The sequence below is a fragment of the Micropterus salmoides genome, unplaced genomic scaffold (genome assembly GCF_014851395.1).
Source record: "Micropterus salmoides isolate LMB-PRFRI ecotype aquatic unplaced genomic scaffold, ASM1485139v1 Ms_hic_scaffold_2, whole genome shotgun sequence".
Taxonomy (NCBI): domain Eukaryota; kingdom Metazoa; phylum Chordata; class Actinopteri; order Centrarchiformes; family Centrarchidae; genus Micropterus; species Micropterus salmoides.
This window is the reverse complement of record NW_024041150.1, coordinates 16,568,115-16,594,794: the sequence shown is the minus strand read 5'-3', so window position 1 is coordinate 16,594,794 and position 26,680 is coordinate 16,568,115. Positions and strand designations below refer to the sequence as shown.

The window sequence follows — 26,680 nt, the reverse complement described above, 5'->3', positions numbered from 1 at the left end:
CCAACAGCAGCAGTTAGACTGAAGCCTACTTCCCTCCCTAAGTTTACTGGCATCAGGCGAGACTTTCATCGCTGGAAAAGGGACTGGGAGGCCCTCCAGAGGCAAGGAGAACCCACTGGTTCAAAGGAAGTCAAAAAGTTCCAGCTTCTTGACAGTTTGGATGAGAAAGTAATGAGAGATCTTCGATTGATGAATTATAACACCGCAGGAGACATCTTTCGTGTGCTAGAGAATCGGTTCGGAAGCCAAACTGCGATCGCTGTTGAGATAGTTGAGGAGCTCCAGAGACTTCCAGCTGCCAGAGGGCACCAGCCCAGGAAAATTGTTGAGCTCATCCAAGCTGTGGAGAAAGCCCTTGAAGATCTGAGTGATCTTGGTGACACTGGCGCTTTAAGGAACCCTCTGGTGACAAAGTCAATTGAGAGCAAGCTGCCGGATGCACTAAAGAAAGAGTGGCTTCTCTATGCAGCTGAGAGAAGCAGTACTGACCCAGAAAAGCGCTTTGACTATCTTCTGGCCTTTCTCAAGAGTCAAGAGAGCATCTACGAACAGCTGGATCAATTGAGGGATGAAGAGCCGCTGAGGAAAGAAAACCGACCGGAGCAAAGGCAAGCTAGAACCAGAGCCTCAAACCAGTTAAGTAGCAATCTCTCTGGATGTGTTGTCTGTGGGGACATCAAGCATAAGAAGAAGCTGTACTTCTGCAAAAGGTTCCGTGTGCTCAAGCTCACAGAGAAGAAGGACGCAGTGCGGAAGCTGGGAGCCTGCTGGAAATGTCTGGAGGTCCATGACGAGGGTAATCACTGCAAAACTTTGTTTTTGTGCAGAAATCCCGATTGTGGGAAGCAGGGAGTCACAGACCATCACTACTATCTGTGTCCCAGTGCTGAGGCACCCAGAGACAGTATGGCTCAGAGGAGGAGAAAACACAGCACAGTGGGAGGTGAGAGCTGGAGGAATTACACCGAGGCTCAGGAAAAATTCTTCGGAAAACTTTCACCTGAATTAGCTCAACAATGCCGGGACGCATTCTGTAATACAGCAGTGAGCACTTCACATATTGCAAAGAGTCATTCAAGTCTTCTGGTAGAGAGCGGGCTAGCGGAGTGGCCAGTCATCATGATGCTGTTGGAGGTAACCGCAAATGCTGGGCAGAAAATTGGGACTCTTATAGACCTAGCTTCTGATACTAATTATATCACCCATGAGGCAGCAGGTCGGCTCAATCTTAGAAGTGAAGACATCACGCTTGTAGTCCATGGTGTAGGAGGCATGAAAGTCTTTGTTAAGACAAAGCGGTACCTCCTGAAAATTCGGGTCAGCACTTTAAGAGGCACTCTTAGATCTCATCAGCTGGTTTGCTATGGCCTAGACAGCATTGCAGACATTCAAAGACATGTGTCAGCTAAAAAACTACAAGAGTTCTTCCCAGACATTCCACTCAGCGACCTGGCAAGACCGAGGGAGATCCATCTCCTTGTGAGTCACAAGGAAGGCCAGCTGGCCCCGCAGAAAATCCGCACGGTAGGGGACCTTGTGCTGTGGGACGGACCGATGGGAAAGACAGTTGCTGGCACCCATCCTGAGTTGTTTGAGGCGGTAACTGTATCAGCTCACACATCGAGAACGCATTTCGCAAGGTCTATGAGAACTGCTGCTGTGAAGTATGAAGAACACACCTGCGTGGTCCCCATTCATCGTCAACAAAGCCAGCAACCTCAGGGATTCAGTTGTTTAACTACAACATCCAGCTTCCTCGAGTGGTGGAAATGGGAAAGTATCGGTGCTGGCTGCATTCCAAAATGTGGAGGTTGTCGCTGTGGAAACTGCCACCCAGGCGGCAAAGAAATGACCCTCGCTGAAGAAAGGGAGTTGGAGGTGGTAAAGAATGGGCTCACATATGTAGTTGCTGATGAGCACAGTGAGAGGCCTCACTGGCACGCCAAGTACCCCTGGATAGAAGATCCAGCCACATTACCAAGCAACAGGAGTGCAGTTGAGGCAACTTTCTTCAGGACTGAGAGACAGCTGACCAGGGAGTCGGAGTGGAAAGCTGCCTATGCTGCTCAAGTTCACGAGATGGTCGAGCGCCGAGCTGCAATGAAGTTGTCTAAAGACGTCCTTCAGACATGGACTGGCCCAGTCTGGTACATTAGCCACCTCATCGCACCCAACCCACACTCAGTCACAACTCCGGTGAGACTGGTTTGGAACAGTAGTCAGAAGTGCAGAGGGGTGAGTCTGAATGATCTCCTGTTAAAGGGCCCTGACGTCCTCAATTCTATTCGTGCTGTGCTTCTCAGGTTCCGGAGGGGACGTTTTGCGGCTTTGGGAGACATAAGGAAAATGTACAATTCAGTGTGGCTTGATGATCAGGAGGTACATTTGCATAGGTTTCTGTGGCGTGATTCCGAGGAGGAGGAGCTGGGCGAGTATGCAGTCACAAGGGTTAACATTGGTGACAAGCCTGCAGGTTGCATCGCTCAACTCGCCATGAGAGAGACAGCAAATCTCCCCCAGTTTAGCCATCTTGAGGAAGAGCGTCGAGTGTTAGAGGAGGACAGCTATGTCGACGATATCCTGACCTCTCATAACAACTTGGACCAGCTCAAAGTCATCACAGAAAATGTGGAGCAAATTCGGAGGCGGGAGGTTTCAAGTTAAAGCCATGGGTCTTTTCTGGTGAAAGTAGGAGGGAGTCTGTTGGAAAACAGGAGCAGGAGGCTACTCCAAAGACTGTAATCCTCCCAAATCAGCTCAAGGAGGACGACAACAAAGCTCTTGGCCTCGGCTACACCCTGGAGGATGACAGGCTTCATGTTATGGCTGGGATAAACTTCTCAAAGAGGAGGAGAAAGATGAGACTTGGCCAAGACCTTAAACTGGAAGAGGTGAGAGCTCAGACGCCAGACCCACTGACCCGACGAGAGTTGCTTAGCCAAGTTTCTGGGCTGTATGACCCGGTTGGTCTGACGACACCTGTAAAGCAGAAAGGAGCCATTTTGGTTCGGAGAGCATTTCAAGAGGCCAAACCCAAATGTAGCACCGTCAGAGACACTTGGGACCTTGCTCTATCAGAGAAGCTCAGAGAAGATGCCATCAGCCTCTTTGAAGAATATGCTGAGCTGAGCAAAGTCAAGTTCCCTAGAGCCCTGACACCAGTGAGCGGGCCAGCTAAGCCTGATGCAATTACTCTTTCTGATGGCAGTGATCATGCTTACGGTGCCGTCCTATACCTGCGGTGGGACTGTGACCAAGGTCCGATTGTGAGGCTGGTGGAGTCTAAAGCTAAGCTAGCTCCCCTAGACCACAAGGGGGAAGCAGTCAAGGCAGAGCTATGTGGGGCAGTATTCGCCGCCCGATTAAAGAGGTACTTTGAACGACATGGTCGAATTCAAGTCAAGCAGTGGTACCACCTTGTTGATAGCCAAACAGTACTTTGTTCAATTCAACGTGAGAGCTATGGCTTCCAGACATTTTTTGGCAACAGGATTGGAGAAATCAGACCAGCACACAACTTCAGGATTGGTGGTGGATTCCTGGATCTCTGAATATTGCTGACATCATTACTCGTGGGGCTGGCCCAAAAGAGTTGGCTGAAAATTCACCATGGCAGAAAGGACCAAAGTTCCTGAGCCTACCAGCTGAGAATTGGCCGATTAAGTCTGCAAAGGATGTATCAGCAGCTGCCAGAGAGAGTGTTGAAAGGATGCAGAAGAAAGTATTTGCTGCGGCTCTCACAAGAGTTCAGGTGAAGAGGGAGCCACCAGATCTGGAGCATCGAAGACCACCTGCTGGTGCTGCTGTCCGAAATCTGGTGGATGAAGGACGGTTTAGCAATCTGACTCGCCTGGTTAAGACGATCGCCTGGGTCTGGAGGGCGGCAAAATGTTTTGCAGCTAAAAATAAGATCCTGGGAGATCCAAAGTGGGAGGCGGTTTCCTCAGCTAGGGTCATCACCACAACGGAGCGCCAAGATGCTTTAAGAGATCTTTTCCTTGCCACACAAGAGGGGGTGACCTTTCCAGCAACCACAATAGATCGGCTGGTAGTCTTCAAAGAGGAAGAAACCGGGTTACTAGTTTGTGGTGGACGAATCCAAGCCTTTAATGAAGACCGAGTTGGTGTCCCTCTCTTACCTTACAGCGCCTGGGTCTCAACATTGCTGGTTCAGGAAGCTCACAGCAAGGGTCACGAGGGTGTGGCTGCAACTCTGTTGAAGGTGAGGAAAAGAGCATGGGTCATCAAGGGACAAAGAATTGCTCGAAAAGTTATTGAGAAATGTATGGTCTGCAAGAAAGCCAGAGTGAAAAGATGTCAGCAGGTGATGGGAGATCTGCCTCAAGAGAGAACCAGGCCAGCATCTCCATTTGAGTTTACAGCAGTTGACCTGTTTGGACCCTATCAGGTCAAAGATGATGTGAGGAAAAGAGCAAAATGAAAGTCTGGGGAGTCGTATTCTGCTGTATGGCCAGCAGAGCAATCCACACGGAGCTTGCCAACACAATGTCAACGGAAAGCTTCCTGATGGCTTATCAGAGGTTCACGGCAATTAGAGGGCACCCTAAGAAAATATGGTCTGATCCTGGGACTAATTTTGTTGGTGCCAAGTCTGTTCTGAAGGAGTTGTATCAGTTCCTGGACAGCCTGGATAAGTCTGCTGTAGAGGATACTTCAGCTCAAAATGGAACTGACTGGCACTGGACAATCCTGCCAGCTGACTCACCTCACCGGAATGGCTCTGCTGAAGCATCTGTTCGGATGGTGAAGAAGGCGTTTCAAAGTCTGGGAAAAGAGTCAGGGCTCTGTTTCAGCGAGTTTCAGACGACGCTTCAGCTTGCCGCCAATCTGGCAAATGAGCGGCCCATTGATGCCAGGGTGCAGAGCCTTGAAGATACAGTGCAGTACATCACACCCAATACACTCCTGCTGGGACGAGCATCTGCAAATGGTGATTGGAAAACATTTGACTTCACAAGTTATCCCTATAAGAGGCTCCAGGAAATGCAGCATCAGGTCAACAAATTCTGGAGATCCTGGAGCCAACTTGCTGGTCCCAATCTTTTTGTGAGGAGCAAGTGGCACACTGCACAGAGGAATGTCGCAACAGGAGATATTGTGTGGATCTGTGATCAGAATGCATTGAGGGGCCACTTTAAGCTTGGAAGAGTCATCAGTGTCAACCCTGACTCCAGAAACATTGTGCGGGATGTGAATATTAGAGTTGTGGTGAGCTCCTGTATCCCGGAGGTGAGGCCTGAAACATCAGCATCCAAATTCCCTGCATCCAAGCATCGCGTCTCCAGTATTCGGGGGGACCTTCAGTCCACAATTCTTCACCGGGACGTTCGACGGTTGGTGGTCCTACTACCAGTGGAGGAGCAGGATGGGAGTCCAGGAGAAAATCTCTAACTACTAGTTCACTGTGTGCGATCTCTCCAGCGGTTTCCGTGGGAAGATCGAGTGGGAGGTGTCAAGCTGAGCTGCAGACCACGCCCTTTTTTCCCTGGTTGTGGTGCCTAGCTGCAGTCAGCTAGTTAGTCACCAGGTGGGAAGGATCTGGTAATTAGGAGATTTGGAGTCATTCACAGGATAGAAAGCAGGCTGGGAAGATGTGTTGAGGAACTGGGAAAAAATGAGACTGCAGGACTAAAGCTTGTCTGAACGAGGAAGGAGTCGGTGAGCGTTTGTTTGTTTGTGAAATGTGGTGGATTTTAATATTAAAGTGAATCATGTAATTATATTTAGGGAAAAAATGTTTGTATAAAACCATGTGTTTGAATTGTAAACTAAAGTGTTGTACATTTAACATCATGGAGATTTGAAGCATGGTTAAAAGTAATGTATTGTAAAGTTTAAAAGGGAAAAACTGTAAGTGTAGGATTGTGTTTGTAGAGGGTTAAAGTTGTTAGGATTTAAAGTTAAATTATGTGAGCAGTGATTTAAAATAAGTATTTTGATGTTGGATGGTGATGTTTATTATGGTTACCTGAGTTTATTATGTGTTTCATTGATTTACTTGTGTTTGTATTTAAGGTTTTTTACCTGCTTATGGCTACGACAACTTTCAAATAAAAGAAGGAAAAGAAAGAATTGATTCCTGGTCATTGAGTAAAATCCAGTCCAAACCTTCAGAGGCAAGCATACCCTATCAAGTGGGGGAAACTGCAGGGTTGAACTTCACTAAAGTGAATGCACTTGACAGTATTCGTAATATTGATGTTTTTGTCTAACGTTGTATTTAAGGATTTAAACAATAAAGATAACAATAATAATAAAGTTTACAGTACAGTACAGTTTAATGTATTTGTCTCATGTATTGTGTGCTCGTCGGCCGGCGGCAATCTGCAATGGAATGAAGCCCATTCACGGCCATAGTTACATAGTTACACGAACATGTCCCCCCACCCCCACCCCGGAATAACTACACATAAGCACTCGCTTTGTGTGGCGCGTCTCTTATGGGAGTTGTAGTTTTAAAGTATATTGGTATATTTCTCACAATTATAAGTTAAAAGTGTAAAATTTTGGATACACCCTGTGTTTTTTGGGGAACACACTGGTGTTATCAGATTTCAAAAAATTAATCGTTAAATAGGTGAGATAGCTAATTTCCATATTTGACAGTGCCTATACAGTGGGTAAACTTTGGTGACCATATCTACATGACAGCAGAGGCCCAGAGCTTTATATATAAATGCTGGTCTGTGTTTAGCACCTTCTGTTGCTAAATTACAAACCAAGATGGACTGGGTTCAAAGTTCAGAGGTCAATGCTCTCTGCAATGCTCTTCTGGCTGTACTTCCATCTTGTGCAACTAAACATCTACAAATGATCTGGAGTGCTGCAGCTCGTCTTGTCTTCAACGAGCCCAAAAGGGCCCACGTCACTCCTCTGTTCATCTCTCTGCACTGGCTGCCACTCTCTGCTCGCATCAAGTTCAAGGCCTTGACACTTGCTTACAGATCGACCACTGGCTCAGCTCCCTTCTACTTTCACTCGCTTCTACGAGTCTACACCCCCACCAGAAGCCTACGATCGATCAATGAGCGACGGCTTGTGGTACCATCACAAAGAGCCACAAAATCACTCTCTAGAACATTCTCATTCACAGTTCCATGCTGGTGGAATGATCTGCCCACCCTCATCCGGAATGCAGAATCCCTGACAGCATTCAAAAGACAACTGAAAACTCATCTCTTCCGAAAGCACTTAACATAAAAAAATAAAATAAAAATAAAAATCCTTTAAATCCTCACTTGCCTAGTTTATGCTACTCTGAGCAATGTTTGAACTTTGTATTTTGAGCACTTCTTGTGTTGTTATTGCCTCCTCACGATAACTTGTTTGGTTTAGACCTCAGATGTAAGTCGCTTTGGATAAAAGTGTCTGCTAAATGACTAAATGTAAAATGTAAATGTAAAATGTATGGAGAATAAAGATGGATCAGACCACATTCTTTATGCTTGCCTGGAGAGACTGGTTTCTATTCTTCTCCACAACCTTCATAACAGTCATATTAAAATGCTCTGTAATGCAGCCTTGTATAACATTAAACCCTCTGATTCACTGTGAGTGTTTGCTCTAAATGATAACACCCACTTTCAACACGGGCCTTCCAGCCAAAGGTATTGTCCATATACACCCCAAGGTGCCTGTAGGAGCAGAGCTGATGGATTGGTTCATCATTTATGACTTCTAATACCTTCTGACCCATGTCAAGACCCTTTCATCAACTTGTGAAATGGTTGAATGAGATATGCGAGTTGTGTCTGTATGCTGTAAGCCGAGGAAGAAGTGTGCCAAAAATGCCAAAACACATGTTGTATACTGTATGTACACTAACCCTAACCCATAAATTGAAATTTCAAAAAAGTCATTCATTTAAATTTTAAAACTACTAATAATGCAGTGTGATTTTAAATCAAAGTCCCACCCATAAATATGCTCTCATGTTTTTTCCCCTTTAGTCTCTGCTATTAACATTTATCAACCACAAAATTTTAAAACCAACCACAAAATTGCTTTTTTAAATAACTATGCATGGAAAATAAAAATAAAAAATGCTTCTCTTTTTATAGTTTTATTTTTTTGTTTTTCACAACAGTACAACAAATCCAAATTAATCAAACAAGCCATTAGGCTGTATTTTTAAACACTCAACTGTATATATACATATATATAGTATATAAGGCAAATCAAAGTGCTTAGGTCAGGAAATGTAGTTATTAAAGCAAGTCTTGAAGTAATTCAACGACACTTCCCAATTAAACATCCAAATTCAGAAAAATTGGTTTGTGTGTGTATATAATAATTACTATAGTGTCTATAATTAAGTCACATTTTCAAGTTTTGGGCCAGTTTTTGCATTTGTTGAACCTCTATGTACCTTCACTGCACATGAGAAGCAGCTGAATAAGTCCTGTCAAGGATGCTTTCAGAGACCATCTGTAGCAGGTGAGTTGATGCAAGAGTCCAAATTCAGAAGAAAATGGGGTTGTGTGTCCATGTAAAACTGTCAGAAAACTCAGATTTGCCACAGCAGATGACATCAGTGGAATTATTTTTATTATTATTAGTAAATACACATATTTACACCTTCCTGTAAACTTTTCTGCACATAGTTTTGTTCTACCATAAACAGAAGACGACTATTCAAAAAACAGTTTCTTAAATTAATTTCAGTTTGTATAACTACATTCATTATTATTGTTGTAATGTAACATGTAGATATGATAATTACTATTATTCAAGCATATCTGACTTACAAACAGTGTTTCCTCTTTGTTGATTTGACTGTGGTGGCCCCCCACACCAACATTTCGAGATGGTTCTCACTGCGGAACATGAAATCCATGGGGAGGAGTCGGATCCAGATCCAACTCCTCCCACCTTACATACACCTAAACCTACCCAACTCCGCCCCCTGATCCCTAAACCCCACCCCTAATCCCTAAACCCAACCCTAATCCTACCCATCTCCACCCCTTGGATCTTGATCCGACTCCTCCCCGTGGATCTCATGTACTGCATTGAGGTGTAACTGAACATTTCTGCCCCCCCACGGTATCAGAAATAGGGTGACGGCAGCTTTAACTGGTGATTTTTTTGGACCTGCCCCCACTACTAAAAACAAACAAACAAAGGAAACACTGACAAATATAAGAAATCGAACCAAATGTGAATAACTGGTCATTTATCACTTCGAGAGCTCCTCAAACTGACAGTCCTCAATCTGACAGTTCAGAATCACTGTCGTATCCATCCCAATCATTCTGGAAGTCCATACTTGTTCCAGTCAAAACTTGAGCATAGCAGTCTCTTGCATGCTTCATCATTCTGGTGACTTCTTGCTTCTTTCTCAAAGTTAAGCTGAGGAAACCCTTGAACCCTTCTTCATTTAGAGCCCACAGCTCACCTTATGGGAGTAAAACAAAAAATTATCAGAAAAAAAATTACAATGTAGAGTATAGTATTAGTATATATATAGTAGTAACACATTACTTAAATACGTACTTTGCAATGCCTCACTGGAAAGCTGGGATGACATCTCCTTGAGTGTGTCTGCACGAGTGGAGAGAGATTTCCAATGCTTTGCCATCTCAGAAAGAACAATCTTCTTCTCCTCCTCAAGTCTCCTTATTGCTATCACAACATCAAACGCCTTCCTCTTGATTTTCAAATCTACAGCGTCTGGGATACAGTTGTGGAAAATAAGTAAATTGTAAGTATGATTATTTTTCAAATAATATTTGAGATAATCTGGGATAAGGCATAATTGGTTTTGTGCTACTATGTGAATCAAACAAAACTGTCAACAGATTTGTGTACATACCACCATGTGAAAGTTGCCATGGCCAAACTGTCTCGTCAGAGAGAATGATGTCAAAGACGATTCTTTCTGTATCTGGAACCATACTGTTGTATTTTTCAACGACAGAGCTAAGAATGGCCTTCTCCTCTCTGATTTTGCGCTGAATCCGGGCCCGACCTCAGTGTAAGCATGTCTATACGTCCTGTAAAAAAGAAAAAAAAAATACACTGTGTTGTACCACATGTCCCTCACTGGCTACAATTTTCTTGTAACACTTTCAATCTAAGTAGTGCAGTGTGTGGTTACCTTACCTGCTTTGGACATGTGCTTTGTGGTCACAGCAATCCTAGAGAGGAAGGCGTTACACTGCTCAACCTCCTCCCCAAGTGTCAATCCGGCCCCTTGCTGGTAAGCTCCACTCCATTTAACCTATTGAAGAAAATACTTAAAAGCTGCCAACATACCTTTGCAGGTGTTTAGGGACGGTTAATGACATGGTAATGTTTTCTTACCTCGCATTTAAAATCATGGGCTTTGGCATGAAACACTGAGAGGAATGGTTTCATGCTCAGAAGGTGCCGGAGCTCCGGGCAGCTTTTTGTCACTTTGTGGAGGTAGGGCCAGTACTTGCAGGTTACATCCATGGCAAAAAAGCTTATTGACTTATTTGCCAGCTTGTTCTGCAGGTAGAGGGGATAAGCATATATTTCTCCCCTGAACATGTTGAGAGCGCCGAGAAAAACTCCATGTCGACAGACCGCAAGCTCAAGTCCCTCCTCATCAATTTTACTAGAGGATCTCTGAGAAGTTTCCCTGGCAGCTGACCACTCCCCTCCACAGACACCTCTTCCAGAGACCTACAACATGGAAAAAGGTTGATATAAATAGTCAGGACTCACCCAAACAATGTCAACTGTAAAATGTTATTGGTCGTGTTTTTAGAAATATTATACAACAAGTTTACATGGTTGGTGTTGGAATGAATGTAATCCACAAATCTTTCTACTTCATCATCTTTTGCAATGAAGATGCCATCAAATAAGGCTTGTTCTTCAGATCTAATTGAAAGAAAGGTACACATTGACCTTCAATATGACACAGCAAAGGTTACTTTAACAACACTGCAAATTACACACATTTTGTAAGTACCTTGCTGTGTTCTTAAAGCGGTAGTGCTTGCGATTTCCATCCACAGAAACAGCAAGCATGTCTGGGGTGCATGCAGGACAGATAAAATGTTCCTCCCTGCAGATCTTATCCACTTCAAATCTAACAGCCTCCCACTCCAAAAAGCTTTTTCTGAAGCTGTCTGCTGTGATCTTCCCAGTCTGTTTCAGAACAGTAAAACATGTCAACATAATTCACAGTTAAGTTAACTAAAGTTAATAAGGTCAAAGGTGACACCAAATTCTCCTGCATCGAGCCTCCACGGGCAGTCGCTCAGCCCAGTGGATCTTTGGAAATCTTTTGGCTCTTTGTATGTCACGGACAAAAAACATCACGACCAAAGTCCCCCCCAAAAAGACCACAGCAAACTCGACTCCCACAGCAAACTTAACCAATGTCTATATTTGTTTTTTTTCTGAATTCAAACTGCATGACTAGGATGTGACATCACTACTTGATCTTATACACAGGTCTAATGTTTTGAGTGATTGAGTTGATAAATTGCTCCAATATTTTTGTACATTTAGTGTATGAATTTAGATTCTTTACTGAGTGGTAGTTTTTACACAAAGACTTTGAATCTTAGATGATGTTCTATTAATGTATCGAGTCCAGCTGAATCACTGTTTTGATTTCATCAACATGCTCCAATTATAATAATCAATGTGTTGATAATGTCACCATAGTCATTCTGCGATACACATCAATACTAGTACTAGTTGTTAGTGATTCCCACCACTCATACTCACACGGCCAAAGCGGACAGTTCGTTGATCAAGCATTCTTAAGAATGCTTGGCAGGACAGTCATGGTGCTGCCATCTTCAATTCTTCATAAGAACAAAAAACATCTGTAGCGTACACCGTGGAAAAGTGAAGGGTAGCAGGCCAGTAGTCATTACGGACTAAGTCATCCACTCCAGCGCTCCATGTGGCTTTGCATGCCTCACATTTCATCTCAGGCATACTGAGATCATATCGTCCTGGAAAAATCAGGAAAAGTAGCTTACATTACTATCACCTATGTAGTACATTCAGAACTAATAAAACTTAAAATCAGACATCTGGCAGTCTCTCATTTGTCAAGTGCCTCTTTTGTGAGACAGAACGCAAAACTGAACATCCCTCCTGCCTATCCTGGGTCTTTCACAGGCGGGAGATGCACATAAGGTTATAGATGCGGGCGGGAGCGGGACTAAAACACATTATTGCGGAACGGGATAGAATATTGTGGGAACGGGGGGGTGCAGGACTGAAAATCCTGCCCAGCGCAGACCACTATAGGGAACGTTTGAATAGAAATAGGACACATTTACAAAGCCAATAGCACTGCCTTGTTTTTTTTTCTATTCAAATAGGACAATGAAAAGTGGCAGGAAGCGAGTAGGAGAGCCCTATGGGGTGGAATCAGGTTAAAGTCCAACCCAGGTCCCTATGGACGCTAAAGCCACTTGATCTGGAATGTTCCCTTAAGTTCATTTTATTCTTACCATTCATTGTAACCACAGCAACAACTTTTCCTGTGTTGACACTCAACGATCCCGGAGAACAACTACATATTTTTTTGGGAATCTCCAACGGCACAATACACACTGAAAGACACATCATATGCAGGGATTAAAGACATGCATCATCCTATGTACTAACTGGGAAGTATTCTGCAATCATTTTCTTTTTCTTTTTTATCAATGATTTGAAAAGCTTTAAAGATAAAGGTCATTAAGTGTGTTTCAGAGAAAGTACTCAAAACATTCCTGTGAAGCCTATTATACTGTAAAGTTATTTAAATAAACTGAGAATGGGACTAGTGCTGCACAATATATAATTGCACTTTTTCTGACAGATAAAGCGATTACCATTTCCAATTCAATTTTTGAATGTGTATGATTTGATTCAGTTCAATATTCCAAATGTCTCTTTAATTTGTGCCACCCCTGATAAGTAAGCACAGCCAGTGTACAAGACTAACACCCACTGACCGACTGAAGTTCACCAATCAGAATTTTTGTCCCCTTCACACACTACGCACACCCACCAACCAGAAGTTGCACAGTCAAGGAGGATGACGTGAATATAAAAGTCAAATGTCACAAATGATATTTGAAGATTTTACCATTAGGCAGTTGCCTTGGATCATATTGCAATTACGATTGCAATAATTGTGCAGCCCTAAATAAGACACTCAAAGAAATAGAGCTTACCACACTGGGAAAGAGCCCTCTCCACGACACAGGTTGTTGGAGGCAATGGCTGAAAGAATCCAGCTATTGTTGCATCCCTGTTGTGGAAAACATGGTTTCGGTGTATACTGACATCACAATCAGCACAAAAGAATGGTTGTGGTCGGCAGTCACGACAACGGACAGCAGCTGCACTGCTGCCACATTGTTGGCAGATCTGAGTGTTCACATTTTGTTGTGCCACCATGGTATTCACCAGACAGGGTCTCTCTTTCTCCCACCTCTCTGAGAGGAGACTCTTTCTAGTAGACCAGTCTGAGGAAGCTCGTGGTGGTGCTGGTGCCGTTTCCTGATCATCCAAGTCATCACCCTGTGAGTGGTTTAGCTCTTCAAGGAAAGTCTCTGTTAAAATAGTACATCATATTCAAAAACAATTTTCTACACTATCAAAGTGTGCAACATGTTGTCGGTTATTCTGTCGCAAAAACATGTAATTTACATTGTAATTATTAGAATCTATAAACATAATGAACTAACAGACACAAAATAAAGAACATACCAACAGTGTCAGGGGGACAGTAGTTGGTTATCTCAAAGCTGTCGTCCAACATCCTAGTATGAGAACTAGACTTACGACTGTAGCTGTGACTAGCTGTAGCAGAAAATAAAACCCAAATCAACCTTTACAGCATTACAATTCCATAGATTTTGACAAGCTCATTTTATTCCACACAATGATACATACTTTTATTGGCCCAATTTCATTGTCTATACCACTTTGGATGATCATGAGTATGTAATAAAAACCTCATATCTCATACCAGACACATGACTGATTCATGTATTCAATCCCAAGTGGTAAAACAATCTATATCTCCGTTTTAGATCTATGTGAAAAATCACAGGAGTACTCCTTTAAGTAATATGACCAGAAAACTGACCCGTTTGGTTTCAGGAGGATCTCGGTCTGTCATAGACAACATTTCCATCACTCTCTTCAGCCACCTGACTGGTTGATGGCTGGTGGATGGTGCTGCCTCCTGGACTGGTTGATGGCTGGTGGATGGTGCTGCCTCCTGTTCTCCCTGCATCTTATTGATGAAATCATCCATGATCTGGAGTTCATAATTTAATTTAGAATGTTCAACAAGCTCATCAAGCTTATTAAGGACCTGTTTGAAATTGGAATCGTCACTCATGGTGAACAAGGACAAACAAGACAACACTAAAGGGATAGGGGGGAAGAGCAAAAGAGCAAGAACAACAGAGAACCAGACAGACTAACAACAATTAACTAGACAAAAGTGGCTCTTAAAAGTGCCTTTGTTTTTGCTTTGTAACGAAGCTGAGGTTTTGAAGTAAATGATGAAGGGACTAGGGAACCTGTTGAGAGAAGGGAAAGATAATAAATTCAGATTTGAAGATCATGCTACATACAACTACATAAATACTAAATAACTGAAAGGTTTAAGAACTTGAGAAAATGTTGGTCTAGTTTGCCCATGCTTTGGGCTGTGGTGGGGAGGTCTGTGGGTGCGTATAGTAATATTAGGCCAGAATACTGTAGGGCTGGTTGTTGCCTGCAAACTCACAATACAATAACTCAGTAGTTATGGACTGATCTTGACACTCATGTCTGATATTGATACCAACTATTCAAAATGTCAGCTTGGCTGATAATCAGTGCCATTTGTAATATTTTTATGTTATTAATTATACTTGTATTAACAAGGAAACACATTTCTTTAAGTTTTTCCCTGTGATCATTTTAATCAAAAAGTTCCCTCAGCAGTCATAGTAGTTTTAAACACTAGACTGACTGATTTAACACTGATTTAATTTGTTAATGTGGTTTTTTATTTTCATGTCTATGCTTTCATAGCATAGACACATTTATAAGTTACACTGACTAGCATGTGTATAAATGGGCTCAAAACACTGGGCAAAGAGCAACGACACACAACCACAAGAAGAATCCCAACGCAGACATGCATTACAGCTAACACGGTATGTCTCAGTGTGAAAATCATAATATGCGACAAAAATGAACTTGAATTCAATTAACTTAGCTAACTTTGCTAGCTTGCACATTTGGTGCAGTTCAAGCTATATTTTTAATAATGTCTTCTATCATTTCTCGTCATAAGAAAGGGCCACCTTACAAATCTAAAGTTTCTAAACACAATTTCTTGTCCTGATCCAACCGTTTTTGATGTGTAAATGTAAGAAGAGTATCCATCTCTATTAATGAACCCTTCTACTTACCGAGTGGAAAATCGCAATGGACCTTGGGATCGCCCATACGGTGACGTCAGCGTTATTAATTTAGAGGATTTAGTAAAAATAATAATTTTTAAAAAATGATTAATTGAACACAATCGTAGCATTAAAAATCAACAAACCTCCGATACAAATACGTTATCCAGCATGCTCTAGTGTTTACCTATGATAAGAAAATGCTTTAAAACTGCATACTTGCACGCGAATTGGAGCGTTAAACTCACCTTTTAATTACGTTTTACCTGCAGTTGTGCGTTGCTTTGGTCAAACTCACCTCTGAATGCCGTTTTACCTGCAGTAGAGTGTTGTTAAACTCACCGCTGAATGTGGTTGCACACCATGTGCGTTGTTAAACCCACCGCTGATGAACGCGCTAAACTTTTGAGGGCCCTTTGATATCAGATTGCGAGGGTTTTTAAACATCAAACACCAGTTGGAGGGCATTTGAATCGCCCTGGTATAGATAATTTTTGGTAGCGTATTCCTTTTTATTTTTATTTATTGTTGTCTCGACCCACAAGGCAGACAACGGGTTGCGGTGTGGTGATCGACCCAAGACGTCAAATTTCAACGCTGTTGAGTTCTATAGAAGTCTATTGGACTGCCCCGCACGTTGAAAAATGAAGCCGAAGGTATACCCAGTGCGTCAAAAAAGTGACGCCAGGGTCCCTTGACCATGCGTCAGACATTTGACGAGTAGGGAGTGAGACTGTGTTGCGATGACAGATTGATCATACAAGTGGTCATGTTCATGGCTAATATTCATATTCATACACGCCATAAAAACACATCAAATCAACGCACTGTTATAGGTTACGCCTGGTCATTTAGGCATTCACACTGTTGGCGATTTTCTGTCTTCCTGTCTGTGTCAGCTGCAGCTGTGCTACTTAAACTATGTCGGACATGTGTATTTATCTAGGATTACAGTTTCCTCTTGGTTTGTAAAATATGAAGGTCTGAAGACTTTTTCATTGGTTATCTGCTGCTAACACCTCCTCTTTTATGTGAACATGGTCACGGCTAGATTGGGAAACACTGGGTTGACTTACTGAATTGATAACCAGCTACGTGTGCCCGCTTATCCTGATTCTGATAGTTAGGGTTAATGAAGCCAGATAATGAAAAGATATCCTGGGTATATTGAACTCGCTTCATGGTACAGGCCCCAGGGCTGCGTTCAGGCACAACAGTACCTGAAAGACCGTGCTGTGTATACAAGTGCACTGCACATCACTGCCTTTTTAATACAGCTGTGTTTATATACACGTTGCTGCAGATTGAGAAACACTTCTGACACACCCACCTAATGAGACAAAAAGATATCTCAAAGCCTGTCGTACACCATTTTGAGGAAACATGTTGTTCAACTCAAACACTGTAGCAAACCGGTGCAAAAACGTTTTCATATTAAATTTAACAGCAACAATATGATTGGCTGATAAAGGGTTGTTGCAAATCCTGGTTGGTTAACTGAAAATAGACACCCATATCAGCAGATTAAGAGAAACAAGAAGAGGGAGAGAGAGATGTGAATGAATATCATAAAGATAGGTCTTCCTGATTCAGCTTTCCCTGAGATTCATTTGAGGTGAAACTGAGTTATGTTCCATACTTGTATAGCGCCTTTCTAGTCTTTCCAACCACTCAAATCACTTTTACACTACATCTACCATTCACACACTGAGCCTAAGTGCTCAAACAGAAACTAACATTCAAACACTGGCGGAACAGCCGCCAGGGGCAATTCGGGGTTCAGTATCTTGCCCAAGGACACTTCGACATGTAGCTCGAACCGCCGACCTGCTCTACCTCCTGAGCCACAGCCGGCCCATATGTGAATCCATCTTTAATAAACATCTTGATGAGTTTTGATGTATCTGATGTACATGTTTTTAATTTGGTTTGAACCTTTTTTGGTAACTTAATATGAAATAACTGTAAGAATAACTTTGAACACTCAACTGAGGTCAGTTGACCAACTGGATAACATGATAAGAGAGCCCGTCTCTTAAGTTGACAGCACCCTTCCTGGAGCACGGTTTAACTACAGACACTGCGGAGCTGCAATCATTCGCACTATGATGAACTTCATCTTGACAACAGCTTTAATTATCTGCAGCATCAGTAAGTACTGCCAACACATTTCTCTCTACTTTGTTGCTTCTAGAATTAAAACTTATTTTCTTGTGTATAATTTATTAAGAGGTGTTGTTTACCTTCCTATAACACGCACATCTCTTGTTGTCTCTGCTGTTTGTTTCAGGCTGGATCTCTGTCTCAGTTTCTGAGTCTCAGACTGTGAAGGTCCAGCCTGGTCAAGAAGTCACACTGTCGACTACCAACATTTCCAGAAATCAAGCCATGACAACCTGGTTCAGAGTGGTCAACAGAACCAAGGCCAGCTGTATCTCCGTTATGGCCGCCTCTGGCAGCAATCCTAAATACTGTGATGGATTTAAAAATGGAATATTTGAAATGAGCTCCAACACCTCCACTGTCTTTCTCAAAATTAAGACAGTGAATCTTTCTGATTCTGGGCTGTATTTGTGTGGATTTTTCATAGAGGGACAGACAATTTTAAGTGTGATACATTTAAATGTTTAAGGTAAGATTATGAAATCCTGTGATATCTGTTCTTCTGTGTTATTTTTTTATTTTGTAAAATTAATAACTGACCTAAAACACATATATGGCTACTTAATTAATGTCAAAACAAACATAATAAAACCATTTAAAAGTAAAATCTAGATTAAATATATCTTCATTTTGTTAAAAGGCAGTGATGAATCTCATGATGACGTTGACAGAAAGTCTACAAGTAAGATCCTCTTTAAGATTTCTTTGTGCAGATTCACTTCTAGTCATTTTTAAGTTAAAAACAGTACGGCTAACTTAACATTTGTCAGTTTAATGTTAGCAATTCTCAAGCCACTAAAGAGAAAATAGAGTCTAACTATATGATCTTTCTTTTAGCAGAGAGTGATAGAATAGCAAACCTGATGAGTGTGATCCTGGGCGGCCTGACTGTTTTCCTCATAATGGTCATCATCTGTCTGGTTGTTAAAAACAGGAAACTTCAAAAAGGTACTGTTTGTATCTTGGGTTTGGTTTCTTGTTTTTTCACTTCTCTAAAATTGTGTGAATATGTTGAAAGAATACAAATGTTCATGTTGGTCACCTGATTACAAATATTGTCTCCATCATTCAGCTGCCAACAAAGAACAGAATCCACAACAGCATGAGGTAAATTAAGTTTGATTGTTTACTATTACATATTTAAAATTGTTAAAGGTGGTTGAATCATGCCAGGTTGGGATTTAGTTTTTCTCACAAACTCAGCTAGTTGACGTGTGGAACTGTGTGTCCTCTTTACAGAATCTGGACTCTGATGACCTGAAAGCACTGAGTTTGTATTCAACAACAATAAGAAACAGGAGGCCTGCATCAGAGAGAGAAGTGGAAACTCATGTTGTTTATGCTGCCAGCAGATAGAATAATGCTATTAATCATATTCATCAATTGCTGTTATGTTATGTGTGTGTGTGGGGGGGGGGGGGGGGACCATCTTCTTAAATGTACAAATAATCAAATTAATCAACGTGATCCTTTAGTCTCATGAATCTCTCACTCTCTGTCTTTCTAACTCTAGAGAGACTGTCCACAAAGACAATAGATAGATGGAGGTCTGCAGATGGAGGAGTGAGAGAGGCACGCATCATTTGTTTAACAGGAAGAGACAGCAGAGTGGTCTGAGCACAGCTGAGCTGAAAATCATGAGGTCACACATCTGAATCTGAATCAAGTCGGACATGAAGCAGTGAATACTGGCTGACTTTCCTCTGTCAAGTAGATGTAGTGGGGAAAGATTCCCCAGGTGCAGGTTAAGGTGTGGTGGTGTTGAATGCAGCCTTGACTTAACTCCTCCCCTGGCCAACCTCCTTATTAGGCTTAGGCTATATAAGACACCTGTGTTCCCTTTCTCTCTCTCTGCTTCTTGATCTGTCCCTGTTGTGGTTGTGGCCCAGCTATGTGAAAGGAATAGTTTCATGCATGTTTGTTTTCCCTTAACAGTTTATGTTGCTTACCTGCACTTTGACCTGTTAGGAACCTCCTTTTCTCCTGCCCTGTGAATGTTGATTGTTGTATCTTCACGACCCATCTCAGAGGTGGCGAGTAGATACATAGATGTGTTTTAATGCAGTAAGGCTGAGCCTGGCTAATTGTTTCCTTCAGTTTTCCAGGTTCCTCCTTGTTTTTGACCACTGCTGTTTCATCTCATTTAGTTTCCTGTTTGGCCCGTTAGTTAGTTTTGCTCCAGTTTAATAGTTAGTATAGTTTGCCCTTTTTCAGCCAACTGTGTTACTTGGTTGTTTTTTTGCTTTAATTTAAATAAAGTTAATTTGTTTCTTTTGTCTTTAGTTTATATTTTGAGCAGGGTGCCATTTTGTTGGGAGGCTAGGCACCTTTTGCGTGGGGGCTCTATATACAGACTGCACCATTTTTGCTGTGAATAATGCTTTGAGGTTTGTAGTGCTGCACCTAAGGTGGGTAGTGGTCGCACTCCTGGGCACTCCTCAGCGTAGTCTGCCTCTCCACAAGTGACCTCTACTTAGCTTTGGTTAGTTATTTTGGGGTGCTGGATTTATATTCTTTATTTGAACTTAGTAATTTTTAACTAACTATTGTAATAAAGTTGTCTTATCTAACATCTTATAATGTTTATTGCTGGTTCAGTTTTCCTTTCCGCAGTTCCAGTCCCTGATTGTTTTCTTGCTGATTAAAATTATATATTGGGATATTTTGAATCATGTCTCAGTAACGTTTTGTGCCTTTTTCTCTTTATTACCTTCAATTAATCAAGGGTTAAATAGTATTTCCTGGGGTGCAATTCCCTAGGTGGCGTTGTTGGCTTTCATTCAATCCCCCCCCCCCCCCCCCCTTCCTGGTCCGCTGTATTTGTACAGAAAGTAGATATTTAAACTGTGATGTCAATGTGTTACATTTCTGAATAAAAAGTGATTGGTAGTTGTATTTTTGATTATAAATATTTATGACACCTACATGCAGCTTGTTGCACTTTGCACTGTGGTGATAAACGGCACTGTTTATATCAGGGAGATCGGTTTCTTCACACCTAGCAGACTAACTTGCTCATCTTCAGTATTTAAGCCTCTCCCAAGATGCCTGAAGCAGAGTGAGGCCTCATCCACACTACTGTTTTTTTTTTTTTAAATTAAAACAAACTTCTTGCTACATTTGCACCTTCCATCCAGACTACAATGACTAAGACCTGAAACAGAAGTTTGGAAGGGCTGCCGACCCAGTTTTGTGTTTCAAAACTTCAGAGGGTGTTTTAGTGAAGACGGGCCAAAATGGAGGACTTTAGAAACGATGACGCAGACTCTCACGCTCGGCTCTAATTGGGTCTTACAAGTCATGCAAAGCAGTAACATGATGCTACTGACCGGGTTTTTGACATGGTATTTTTATGAAAATATTCTGTACCGTACAAATAAAACTTATCCGCCTATACTTGTACTGTGCATGACGCCGTTTACTTTGAAGACTCCCAGTCTGATTCCCGCCACCACACTCATGTTACATTCAGTAACAGTCCCAGCTCCTTATTGGCACATGCAAAAAAAACTGGTGTGATTCTTCATCTGTATATATTTTGCCAAATCTTCTGTAAGTACGGAATAGACCATCTGCTTCATGTTTACACTGGCACGCACGCATGCCCAGTGTAAAACACTAGTGTGGACGGAGATGGTCTTAATTTTAATTCTGTTTGTAAACTAAAACTGTAGTGTGGATGGGGCCTGATACTCATGAAGCCATTCACTCCACAGGCTGTACACTGTTCTTTTGGAACAGAAAAGCTCACCTGTGCATTCAAAGCAGGCTGCTTTATGTGAAAGACGGTGTGCTTTTCATGTGCCACAGCAGTGGAGGAATAACTGGTGAGTGAAGACATGCCAGATTTGATAGACCTTTCAAGGGTGGTGGATTTACAAACTGGTGCAAAGCCACCTAGAAATTCACTGAACATGAGAATTAAGTTATAATTCAAAGAGCAGCTGCTCCAGGGCTGCACAAACAGGTGCTCTAAGGAAGGATTTTCTTTGGCCTTCTGTTAGTGAAGCCTTGTAAGGGCCCTGTGAGGCAGTGGCAAAATTTACAAAGGTCAAAGTGTGCTTGGTGACCTTTATTGTATAAATGTGCTTAAAGGACTACATTTATTCATTTAGCTGACGCTTTTACCCAAAGCAACTTACAATTGCTGTACATGTCAGAGGTCACACACCTCTGGAACAACTAAGTGTCTTGCTCAGGGACACAATGGTGGATAGGTCACAGTGATTGAACCCGGGTCTGTCACACCAAAGGCAGGTGTCTTATCCATTGCCCCCCCTTAACAGCAGTGACAGATGACAGCGTTGTGGACGAGATAACTACAAAGTGATGACATGTCCTAGCAAAATCTGACTTAAACTGTTGACAGACACTGTGTTCCAGGAGAGCAGGACCCTGGTATCAGCACACCAAAGGGACCAAAGCAGTGGCAGCTGAAATGAACAATTTGTGTCGTGAGACATGAGTTTATGAGGCTGTGGATTTGGTCCCTCAGAACTGGAGAGGAGATTTGACCAGGACAGCATGCAGATAACAGCAAGAAGAGAGACCATGATGATTGATGCAGCAAAGGGGCACAAAGTGGAACTGGACCTACATCATCATCATGATCGTCTTCATCTTCATCTTTCCAAGCAGCTGGATGTAGTCCGTCTGCAGCTCCAACTCAGGATGTTGGGAGACATTACCAAGGATTCTTCATGCAGCTCAGTCCCAGAAGTGGTCTTACATCTCACCAAACTACACCAACAACCCAGAGGTTTGTTCAGAGAAGTAGAAAAGCTCATAAAGCCTCTGTCTTCCCCCATCAGTGGCATCATGAGAGAGATGACATTTGAGAGCCCTTTATGCACACTTTCTGTAAGTCCACATCTCTGCAGACTTTGTCCAAGGGAATTACCCACAGTTCATAGCGTTGTGACATTGTGACAGCTGATAGCGAGCAGAGAGGAAAACAGGGCCGAGTTCAGCACAGACAAAATGTAGCAAAATGTTTGTTTTAACAGAAACGGTGGTGCCTTGAACACCCTGTTGTGTAGGCAAGCGCACTGTAGTTTACTGCTTTTTTAATATGTTTAAAACGTTAAAACATTTTGAGATTGAACTCGAGCCATATTTAAGTTTGACAGCTGTAGAGCCGAACCACCTATATGCTCACTACGCACGTTGTGAAGGGCCCCGCATATTAAACAGGCCCCCACCTCACTCTCATATAAGGAGAAAAAGAGTGTCCATGTTTTTAACTTTGTTGAGAGGATGAAGAGAGACTATCCTTCTGAGCATGAGAAGAGAAAAAAAACTCAGTGAGAGTGAACTGTAGGAACAGCAGTCAGGTAAACATGTTCTCTCCTCTCAAAGTCTGATGTCAGCAGATAACAGTAATATTAGGTTGATGTGCGGATGCAGCGCATCTCTCCTCACACAGATAACAGAAACAAAAATGGTTTATTTAACTCAAACTAACAAACAACTAAGTTGATGGAGTGGATAGATATGAGGAACATCAGTCATGTCAGATGTCAGAAGTGTGTGGTTGAGTGAGAATGAAGTGTAATGTGTGTGGGTGCAGCAAATAAAAAAAAGGAACAAAGGAGTTGAAGCAGCAGGCCAGCAGAGAGAGAGCGACTCCCAAAAAGGCAGCCCTTTTATGCCTTCTAGGAAGCCTGACCCAGATGGGCAGGTACAAGCACTGGACCCTCCCAGCTCCTCCTACACAGACAAGGAAACACAGGCAGACTGGAGGAAGTTGTCACAGCTGTCTGTCTTGCTAAACCAGCTGTGCAGCACATCTCTTGCCAGACTTTGTGCCTGAACAATTTTAGAGTGAAATACAACTATTTTTTACGTTTGATAAATGCTGAAGGGCAACAGGGTTTATAAACTGCAGCTGGGAAAACCCATATCAACATACGTTGATATGCGCATGCACAAAATGAAATTTGTGCATTCCAGCAGTAACCTCTTTGAGAAAGAGTCCAGACAATGTATTGGCCTGATGACACTCCTCATTTTAAAAACAAGACAACACAGTTACATCTCAGGGCAGACTGGGCAATATGGATGCACATATCTCAGTAAATAATAACCATCATGTATTCAGTAAAGTCATGGTATAAATTGTATTTTATATCTGAAAATGTATTAAAGGAATCCTGGGGGAGCCAGTTTGAAAGGCCCTGATGGAGCTGATAACATTAATATCTGGCAAGAAATGTTATCTATAATTTACTATGCCATTCTTCAGTTTGTCAGTAGAGTAGATGTGGATCATCAACAAGTACTAGGACAGCCACAGATGTTCAGCCAGCATCAGATACAAGCAGACCCTAATGCAACAGTTGCCCCGCAGCAGAATTTTGAATTTGATGTGACCATCTTGCATAACGACCTTGAAGTACTTTTTATTTTATTTGGTTTGAACCTCATTTGGTAACTTAATATAAAATAACTGTAAGAATAACTTTGCCTCGTATCTCTTGAAGTCATTTGGTGTCACACTCTGAAAGCATGTATGAGGTCAGTGGACCAACTGGATAACATGATAAGAGAGCCCGCCTCTTAAGTTGACAGCACCCTTCCTGGAGCACGGTTTAACTACAGACACTGCAGAGCTGCAATCATTCACACTATGACACTATAACAGCTTTAATTATCTGCAGCATCAGTAAGTACTGCCAACACATTTCTCTCTACTTTGTTGCTTCTACAATTAAGACTTATTTTCTTATGTATAATTTATTCAGAGGTGTTGTTTACCTTCCTATAACACGCACATCTCTTGTTGTCTCTGCTGTTTGTTTCAGGCTGGATCTCTGTCTCAGTTTCTGAGTCTCAGACTGTGGAGGTCCAGCCTGGTCAAGACGTCACACTGTTGTGCTCCAACATTTCCAAAAATGAAGGTGTAACATTCTGGTTCAGACTTGCCCAGAGAACCAACATCAGCTGTATCTCTGTTATGATCACACCTAAAAGCAATGCTACATTCTGTGATGGATATCAAGATGGAAGATTTGAAATGAGCTCCAACATCTCTGCTCTCTTTCTCAAAATCAAACAAGTGGGTCTATCTGACTCTGGACTGTATTTCTGTGGATTTTATGAAGAAGGACGTCCAAGTTTCAGTGTAATACATTTAGACATTAAAGGTAAGAGTATTGTAAAGTATTTCTATCTTTGGGTTCCCATTATTCAGCTGTGTGTTTTTCTGCTTATATTGCAAAAGTGTCAAGAAGTCACACTGTCGACTACCAACATTTCCAGAAAAATAGGCACAACAACCTGGTTCAGAGTGGTCAACAGAACCAAGGCCAGCTGTATCTCCACTATGGCCGCCTCTGACAGCAATCCTTTATACTGTGATGGATTTAAAAATGGAACATTTGAAATGAGCTCCAACACCTCCACTGCCTTTCTCAAAATTAAGACAGTGAATCTTTCTGACTCTGGGCTGTATTTGTGTGGATTTTACATAGAGGGACAGACAATTTTAAGTGTGATACATTTAAATGTTGAAGGTAAGATTATAAAATCCTGTGGTACCTGTTCTTCTGTTATGTCTTTCTATATTTGCAAGTTTAATAACTGACCTAAAACACATAGGTGGATATTTAATTAATGTCAAAATAAGCATAATAAAACCATTTAAAAGTAAAATCTAGATTAAATATATCTTCATTTTGTTAAAAGGCAGTGATGAATCTCATGATGACGCTGACAGAAAGTCTACAAGTAAGATTCTCTTTAAGATTTCTTTCATTGTGCAGATAGTCGATAAAAACAGTACAGCTAACTTAAGATTTGTCAATTTAATGTTTGCATTTCTTAAGCTACTAAAGAGATACAGTCTAATTATATTATATTTCTTTTAGCAGAGTGTGATAAAATAACAAAGCTGATGAGTGTGATCCTGGGCGGCCTGACTGTTTTCCTCATAATGGTCATCATCTGTCTGGTTGTTAAAAACAGGAACGTTCAGAAAGGTACTTTATTTTAAAACTCCTGTTTGTATCTTTTTTTTTGGTTTATTGTTTTTTTCCATCTTTAAAGTTTTGTCAATATGTTGGGAGAAAACAAATTTAAATGTTTTTTAACTTAGATATATTCTTTGTCATTCAGCTGCCAGTGAAGAACAGAATCCACAACAGAATGCGGTGAATCCTTTGTTATAAATTACTTTTAATTGTTTTGTAATTTTACATTATGTCTTCTCATTTGTAGTTTTTTCTCTAAATTTCAGCTTGGTCAGATAAGTAACTGTAAATATTCTCTTTAACAGAACCTGGGCTCTGATGACCTGAACTACGCAGCAGTGAATTTCAGTGCAAAAGCAAGAAGAAGAGAAGTGGAGCCCAATGTTGTGTATTCTGCTACTAGATAGACTGAGGAAACAAGAAATGCTGTTCAGGATGTAACTGATGCTTTGTCATGTTAATCTGCAGTTGTGCTTTTGTGTGGGTGGTGGACAGCAAAACTTAGCATCACTAAAAAAATGCGCAATCTTCAACTTTGTGCTAAGTTTTAATGCTTATCTCTCTTGTAAATAAATAATTAGATTACAGCCATACGGACATTATTGTGAAAGCTGACTTAATATAATGTGTCTATACTGGTACGGGGAAGAAAAATACAAAGATATACTAGCCAATCCCTGGTTTTAAACCCGGGTTGTGTTTTTTAAATGAACATGTACTGCATGTGTGGTGAGAAAACTGTTCTGTCTGTATCAGCCTAAAGAGAAGTCTCGACCACAGGAAAACCGGCCTTCAGCTTTTTCTCTAGTGTGTTTCTTTGACAACGTTTCATCAAACAACCACAAAAGACACCAAATAAAAATATCACAGTTAATGAGTTTTTATCTCACATTTGTTGCTGACACTTGAAGACACCATGCTGTGGCATAGATAATAACGAAGCTGTTAGGACCCATTTAGCTGGAAACTATTTTTCTCAGGAAAACCACTTCTGTACTTTAAAGGACAGTTACAACTTCTAGCATTCAGATGGGGTGAAGAAGTGCTGCAATGACTGTGCTGTTCCCCTTCGCGGGAACTCGAACTGCGTCGGTTACGACACTATGGGAACGCCTCTAGGCGAAGCAGGTC

The 26,680-nt window shown here is 41.7% G+C and overlaps 2 protein-coding genes across 6 annotated transcripts in view; one reads left to right on the top strand and one right to left on the bottom strand.

Moving 5' to 3' along the window:
• Window positions 1-8,592: 8,592 nt before the first annotated feature.
• On the bottom strand, window positions 8,593-14,044 carry LOC119912095. Of its 2 annotated transcripts, XM_038731080.1 has the most exons (11): window positions 13,720-14,039; window positions 13,182-13,562; window positions 12,471-12,572; window positions 11,731-11,963; window positions 10,964-11,142; window positions 10,779-10,872; window positions 10,327-10,671; window positions 10,126-10,243; window positions 9,836-10,016; window positions 9,517-9,693; window positions 8,593-9,418 (listed from the first exon to the last, which is right to left on the bottom strand). In XM_038731080.1, exons 4-9 carry the CDS (start codon window positions 11,761-11,763, stop codon window positions 9,943-9,945), a joined length of 843 nt encoding a protein of 280 aa, XP_038587008.1. In that variant the 5' UTR covers window positions 11,764-11,963; window positions 12,471-12,572; window positions 13,182-13,562; window positions 13,720-14,039; the 3' UTR covers window positions 8,593-9,418; window positions 9,517-9,693; window positions 9,836-9,942. The 2 variants fall into 2 exon arrangements, 1 of the variants encoding a protein (XP_038587008.1); XR_005446072.1 differs by lacking the exon at window positions 10,779-10,872 and having other exon boundaries at window positions 13,720-14,044.
• Window positions 14,045-17,253: 3,209 nt separating this feature from the next.
• LOC119912096 overlaps window positions 17,254-26,680 on the top strand; it is a 33,995-nt gene continuing 24,568 nt past the window's right edge. The window contains exons 1-6 of one of the 4 annotated variants that reach the window (XM_038731081.1): window positions 17,254-17,567; window positions 24,383-24,724; window positions 25,266-25,307; window positions 25,448-25,558; window positions 25,695-25,729; window positions 25,855-26,042. In XM_038731081.1, the coding sequence (XP_038587009.1) occupies window positions 17,522-17,567; window positions 24,383-24,724; window positions 25,266-25,307; window positions 25,448-25,558; window positions 25,695-25,729; window positions 25,855-25,956 (678 nt within the window). In that variant the 5' untranslated portion in view covers window positions 17,254-17,521 and the 3' untranslated portion in view covers window positions 25,957-26,042. Of the gene's footprint in view, window positions 17,568-17,706; window positions 18,262-18,416; window positions 18,528-18,651; window positions 18,687-18,818; window positions 19,566-24,382; window positions 24,725-25,265; window positions 25,308-25,447; window positions 25,559-25,694; window positions 25,730-25,854; window positions 26,043-26,680 lie in introns of those variants that run through there. The other 3 variants (XR_005446074.1, XR_005446073.1, XR_005446075.1) reach the window with 3 other exon arrangements.